This window comes from Nematolebias whitei, chromosome 11 (genome assembly GCF_014905685.2).
Source record: "Nematolebias whitei isolate Nwh7 chromosome 11, NemWhi1, whole genome shotgun sequence".
Lineage (NCBI taxonomy): Eukaryota > Metazoa > Chordata > Actinopteri > Cyprinodontiformes > Rivulidae > Nematolebias > Nematolebias whitei.
This window is the reverse complement of record NC_056508.1, coordinates 22,964,874-22,971,416: the sequence shown is the minus strand read 5'-3', so window position 1 is coordinate 22,971,416 and position 6,543 is coordinate 22,964,874. Positions and strand designations below refer to the sequence as shown.

The 6,543-nt window shown below is 38.3% G+C and overlaps 1 protein-coding gene across 1 annotated transcript; it reads right to left on the bottom strand.

Annotated features, from left to right (window-relative positions):
- Positions 1–743: 743 nt before the first annotated feature.
- On the bottom strand, positions 744–5,663 carry LOC119417540 (acidic mammalian chitinase). Its single transcript, XM_037684768.1, has 12 exons — positions 5,640–5,663; positions 5,419–5,476; positions 5,293–5,322; positions 4,993–5,197; positions 4,714–4,770; positions 4,434–4,596; positions 4,108–4,232; positions 3,000–3,123; positions 2,724–2,906; positions 2,480–2,596; positions 1,317–1,449; positions 744–1,226 (listed from the first exon to the last, which is right to left on the bottom strand). Exons 2-12 carry the CDS (start codon positions 5,441–5,443, stop codon positions 997–999), a joined length of 1,392 nt encoding a protein of 463 aa, XP_037540696.1. The 5' UTR covers positions 5,444–5,476; positions 5,640–5,663; the 3' UTR covers positions 744–996.
- Between the last annotated feature and the right edge of the window lie 880 nt (positions 5,664–6,543).

Here is a 6,543-nt window from a genome sequence, read left to right as displayed (position 1 = left end):
GCTGCACGGCACGGTTTAACCACATTTCCCCTGTTTTAGCCTCTCTACACTGGCTGCCCGTACATTCTAGGATTCATTTTTAAATGATTTCATTTGTTTTTAAAGCTCTTAATGGACTTGCCCTGCCTTATCTGTCTGAGTCACCCTCTCGATCCCTCAGGTCATGTGATCAGCTGCTCCTGAGTGTGCCAAAGACAAAGCGTAAGCTCAGAGGAGACCGTGCTTTTGCTGTGGCAGCTCCTAAACTGTGGAACGACCTTCCCTTGAACATCAGACAGGCCTCTTCCCAGTCTGTTTTAAAATCCCTTCTTAAAACCCATCTCTTCTCCCTGGTCTTTGACACCATGTGTAATGTTGACTTTTAATCATTTTAATAATTTTTTTATTGTCTGATTATTTTATTATGTATACCGCACTTTGGTTCCGTGGGTGTTTAAAGTGCTCTATAAATAAAGCTGGTATGGTATTCACTCTCTCACTCACACCTAGGCGCAATTTAGTTAACAGTTAGTCTAACATGCTTGTTTTTGGTCTGTGGGAGAAAACCGGAGTACGTGGAGAAAACTCACAAATGCTCGGAGAGAACATGCAAACTCCACCCAGAAAGGCCCCCTGCCGGGACTTGAACCAACACCTTCTCGCTGAGAGGCAACAGCTCTACCAACTGCATCTAACCATGAACAGGAAAGAGCAGGTATAGAAAAAGGACAGACAGATGGGTGCGTTGACTGCAGTCTTATCTTTTATTTGGTGAAGCATTTGTTTGGGCAGAGAATTTAAAATGAGACTGTCACACCAGATGTGTGAGAGAGTTGTCAGTCTAATATATTAGAGTATAAATTAAAATTAATATTAGATGAATATTAAACATTTGTTGAGTTCTACAGAACTTAGACGACTCCATGCATTACATTCAGTATTCTGTGACCTCCATGGTCCAAATAAATAACAACCCAGCACATTCCTGTTTGACCCCCCCCAAAAAAAGACATTTATTTAGGACCAGTTGCAGCACTGGCAATGTTCATTGTAAACAAGATTAGGCTGACATCTCTGCAAATATGTAAACCCGTCAACACACTGATAGAAGCTGTTTCTATCAGTGGGGTTTGGGTAGAGACCATTAACCTTTCCAGCACAGAAACCACTTCCAGAAGAAACCTTTGTGGTGGTGGTAGCTGGGTCGGGGTGGCTTGTGGTGTTGACTGGCGGAGGTGTTGGAAAATCTAACAAATACATCCAGAACAATGAAATTAATAAAGTTATATCAAGATTTTTGCAGAATTCGAGATGATGACATTGCTGAATTAATTTACCTGAATTAAGAAGCGCGCGCAGAGAACTGATGAGGGGATATTTTCCTTGACCACAGAAGTGTCCCCCAAAATCATCCAGATCCAGAGACCAGACAAATGCTCCTCCAAAATGATTAGCTTTCACATACTGTGCCTATAAAACATTAACATTACATTTTAAAATGCTGATTTTATTATTCTGGAATGCAGTCAAAACTTTAGAAGCAGCTGTTTGTTGTTTTGTAACATTTTTTTCCAAATGCAAGGACATTTTTCCTATTATTAGTGACATTTTCTGAGCTGGTGGAATTTTAAAAGTTGTTTTTTTCAGTATCCTTATTTTTTTTTCTATTTATTTTATAAGCTTGCTTTGGTGTTGTAAGATCTAAAATGTTATCAGTTTAAAACAGTTCTAACCTGGACAGTCAGTCAGTCACACAAAGGCTAACTGTTCACTCACACGGTCCTATAGGAATCACCAATTAACTTCAAGTGCCTTTTTAATTGTTGGAGGAACCAAAGTATCAGGAGAAACAGCACATGGACACAAAACTTTGAATTTCTATGCACAAAAGCTGCATAACTGCGATTCAAGCCCAGGACCTTCGTGCTGAGAGGTCAGAGTGCTAACAAACAAAATACCAACACTTGTCTTCATGAGTCAAAGTGGAAACAGACTGCTTTAAAAAAGCACAGCTTTTAGTTTTAGTCTTTTTATAAGACTGAATGTTAAACTATGGGTTAGTAGTGTTGTTCAAAATGACAGGATAAAATTTGAAAAGGAAAAAAAAATAACCTTTTTTTTCTTTAGACACACTTTTTATGTTCCAAGGCCAGACTGGGAAATATTTTTGCTTTTGATATCAGATTTTTGCTACAATAATTAAAATGATGAAAAGGGAAAAAGTCTTGGATTTCTGTGTATGTCAAGATTTCAAACACCAAATCTCAAAGTCACCAAGTCTGAGACAATATAAAAAACAAACTTTGTAACAAGAGTGCCATCTTCTGCTCAGTTTAAAAAAATAAAAAAACAGCATTTGTTCAAGAAGCTTCATCACCATCAGCTTCATTCTCTTTCAAAAAAACCCCCACAACATTTAGAGGAAACTGGCAACCAATGATAATGATTTGTAACGTTTTCTTATTTGTACTATAGTAAATAATAAAATGATATGTATCACCTTGATTTCATAGCTCTGCTTGTTGTCGAAGCCCACCCACTCGTTGCCTTTGACTGCATACGGCACCTTTTGTTCATCAACCCAGTGTGTAGTGGCTCCGTTGAGGAACGTGCAGACCTGAATTTACGAGAGATCATTGTAAATGTTTACTATTTTTACTTGCGTTTGTCTCACAGATTTTTTGTTTTGTTTGTTTGTCTTGGTAGCATTAGCAATTACATGGTTTTCGTTTAAGTTTTCTGACCTCATAGTAAGACAAGATCCCAGACTCCCGGGTGTAGACCCCAGGAGAGCCCGCTCCATTCGATGGTGCTCCAACTCCATGATTTGCTGATGCCATGGTGTATGTGCGTGCAAATGCAGGGAAACCAAGCAAGAGTTTTTCAGCAGGAGCTCCATTATCTCTCCAATATCTCATGCCAAAGTCCTGGACCACAGAAATATTAAATGTTAAAAACAAAACACAAAACTAGTACGTGGTATTATCTAAATCTATGGATTTGCCAATGGTTTAACTCACAACATTGTAGTTGACAAATCGGTCCGGAAGAGCAGAACTGGTGTACAGAGGACTGTTGTGGCCAAGGATTTTATCCGAAGATCCATGTAAGCGGTAGGTCATGACATTTATGAAGTCTAGAACCCTAATGGATGATAAAACAAAGCAGAGAAAAAAACTAAACTAAATGTTTATATTTTGCAAGTTAAAGTCTTCCTTTTTGTGATTATTTATGTGATTCTATTGAATTTAAAAAACCTATAAAATTCCCATACAGAACATTGTATGCACTTTCCTGCAGTAATGCTTATGATTAAATGTATTCACACTTGCATCAATATTTATAGTCCCCACATGTCTTGTGAAACTGTTAACTGGACTAAAATGAACTGTAGACAGACCAAAACTTTATAAGTTAACAGGAGGACTTCCATCTTTGGTGTTATTATCCTTCATCCCATTAACCAAATATTTTCTGCCTATCTGCTTACAGCTTTTGCAGAAAAGGGTCAATTACTGACAATCTGAATAGAAATGCTGTTTGAGCTTCTTCTGTTTTAAAACTTTTTGTTGTATTTGTAGATTCATTCCAAAAATGTTCAGCACAGAAGGAATTGACTGATTTGGACGTAATTTGCAGACAAGTGATTATCATTTACGAGGAGCTAGTACATTTAGAACAAGTACCAGAAGGCATCGTGTGTGGAATGACAGTTGTTATCAGGTGGTTGCCAGAGCACCAGACAGTCAGATAAAACAGTGAGTGAAGGCCACCAAACATAAAAGTTGCCTTGTATTAGACAGCACTGACCAACAGCTATATGACTCCATCCAATCTACATCGAACTGCTGCTTGCATCCAAGCTAGAGGGTCTGCCCCATCCGACTAACATGGGACCAACAGTGGTCCATACTTCTAACATCATCATCTATTACATCAGTATTTTAAGTCAATGTAGTGCAATCACATATCCTCTACAAATGCATCTTCATTGAATTTTTCTCCACTCTGTCAGGTGCTTACTTTTTTGTTGTTGCCAGGATTGGTAAAACTCTGTTTTCAGATGAAAACAAAACAACAAACACACACACACAAAAACTATAAAAACATTATTTAACTTGAACTTACCGAGAAACATCAGCAACCTCATAAGCATTGTGAATGATTTCCTGTCCAGCTGCCACTGCGGCTGACAGCAGCAGCCGTGACCTGCTGTTCTGAACCGCCTCCTTCTCAAAAGCTGCATGCAATTCCTAAATGTGAAACAGAAAAAGTCAGTACCTTATAATTTTAGTTTAATTGAAAAAGAATAGGCAAATCTCACACATGAACTGTCACATCTGAACAAAATGCACAAGACAAAATTGTTGTTTGTATTGAAGTGTTGAACTACTTGAAGATAAAACGCATCTTGCAGATGCATGTTAAGGGAGGATGGATGTTTGTAGACAGACCTGGCAGAGCAACGTGAACCTTTGCTTGTCCTCTCTGTCTCCATAGTGTCCTGGGTACTCCCAGTCCAGGTCCAGCCCATCAAAGCCATGCTGTCTCAAAAACCTGATGGCAGACTGGATGAACACCTGACGGTTGGCAGGAGTTGAAACCATGGCGTGAAATCTGTGGACATTTAAACAAAACAGTGACTGCAGAAAACATTTCTTGTTCTTAGGTACAATAAAATAATGTGATCCAACAAAAGCATGAAAGCATGTTGTTGTAGTTTTATAGACTCACTGGTGTGTTCCCGCGTAAAACCCACCAACCGACAACAGAGTCTTCAGCTGAGGGTTTCTGTGAAGGACATGCAGCAGTTATGACAAATTTGGATGAATAGTTAACTCTTTGGACACAAAACCACTATTTAAAGTAATTAATTATATTTGTTGGGATTTCAAGTTTTGCCTAATTTGCAGAATAATTGGAATATCAATGTAACATTATATCACAGAACCATATCTGCGTTGTTCCTTTGATTTGTAATTTCCAGGTGATGTTGAAGCAGAAACAACTCACCTGACCTTCAGTCCATTGAAGGCTTTATACAGAACCTCATCATTCCACTCATATGTTTTCAGCTCATTAGATGGGCTAATTTCTGAGTAGGCATAAATCAGGTGTGTGCAGAGGTAGGGATCCACATTCGCAGGGAGATATTTAGCAGCATCTTTTCTGTACTGGGACCAGTTGGTAAAGTAGCACACCAGTTTGGTTGAAGAAACTTTGAGAAAAGAAGAAAAATGTTAGACATATTTCTATACTCTGAGATTGTGATTCATATGCAAACACAGGGAACATAAAAATAATTAATCATACCAGTTTGAAGACACATCAGAAGAGTCAATCCTGAAGGAAAAAAAAATCCAAAACAATTTGATTAATAACCAGTAATAGGTTTTGACAAGCTTGTGATCTAATCAGTATTTAGAACCATGAACCTACCAGCCAAGATCATCAGCCGAGCCATGTTGTACTAAAGTAAACCTTTTCTTAAAGCAATCTGAAAGAGAAACAGTGGTTGTATCAAGAATAATTATTGACTTTGGTCAAATAAAAAGTTGTTTCTCACTAGATAATAATCCTATAAATCTGTATAAATCCATAAATCAGCAATGCTGCTGCACAAAATAAAGGCTACTTTAAACACCTAATGACTATGGTACCTTTTCTTGAGTGATCTGCTGTATGTTTGGCTGCTCCAATGAGAACTCTTTTATAGGGACAGAAGACAGGTGCAAAGGCTTTCCTTTGTGAACTTTAATGGAAACTTCTGGGAAGAACAATTGAGGCAATGTCACACCACCCTGTGATGAGGTGATGTTTGCTCACCATTTATGTTTTTATTATTCTGATTATAATGGATAAGAGTGTTTACCTTACGTTTGTTCTTATAATGGGATCAGGAAACACTAACCTGCTTCTAATGATAAGAGTTGATAAAACAAAAAGGATGAAGGGGGTTTCCATGTATTCTTCAGTGACTTTTAGTTTACACTATGTGTTATGGTCTATAGGTTCAAATACAAAGTAAAACAAATTGTTATGTATTATCATAATCATATGTTTCTAAACAATGATGACATTTGTGCTTTGCATTTAACCCATCACATGTGAGATACACCCATATGGAGCAGTGGGTGTCGTAAACGGTGTGGTTTTGTAAGTCGAACCCAATGGTGCAGGTGGACCACGAAGAACTCCAATGAGTAAAATAAATACTATGTATTTAAATAAACAAAAGAACCTGATGAGGCAGCAAAACTCACTTATACAGGAGTCACATAGGAAACTTAAGGAACGGAGCTTGACATTGAAAAGAGCACCACACAATGACCAGCTGACGAGTAAAGAAAACGCGCACTTATATACACACACTAACGAGGACAATGACAAACACATGTGAGGGACAAACAGGTGGCAGAGGAGAAACTAATTAAATAAGAACAACACAGGAGAGCAGAGCAGGCCACAAGGGGGTGGGGGTGGTGAATGAACACACAAGGGAAGAGAATCCTCACAGTACCTCCACTCTAAGGTCATCACTTGATGTCCCAAGACCTCCCCCAG

Coding starts and splice junctions, on each gene's coding strand:
- LOC119417540 (XM_037684768.1), bottom strand. CDS start 5,443: ATGGCTCGGCTGATGATCTTGGCTG. Junction 4,233..4,433: donor GGTTCACGTTGCTCTGCCAG/GTCTGTCTACAA, acceptor TTTCACATTTAG/GAATTGCATGCAGCTTTTGA. Junction 2,907..2,999: donor GATTTGTCAACTACAATGTT/GTGAGTTAAACC, acceptor TCTGTGGTCCAG/GACTTTGGCATGAGATATTG.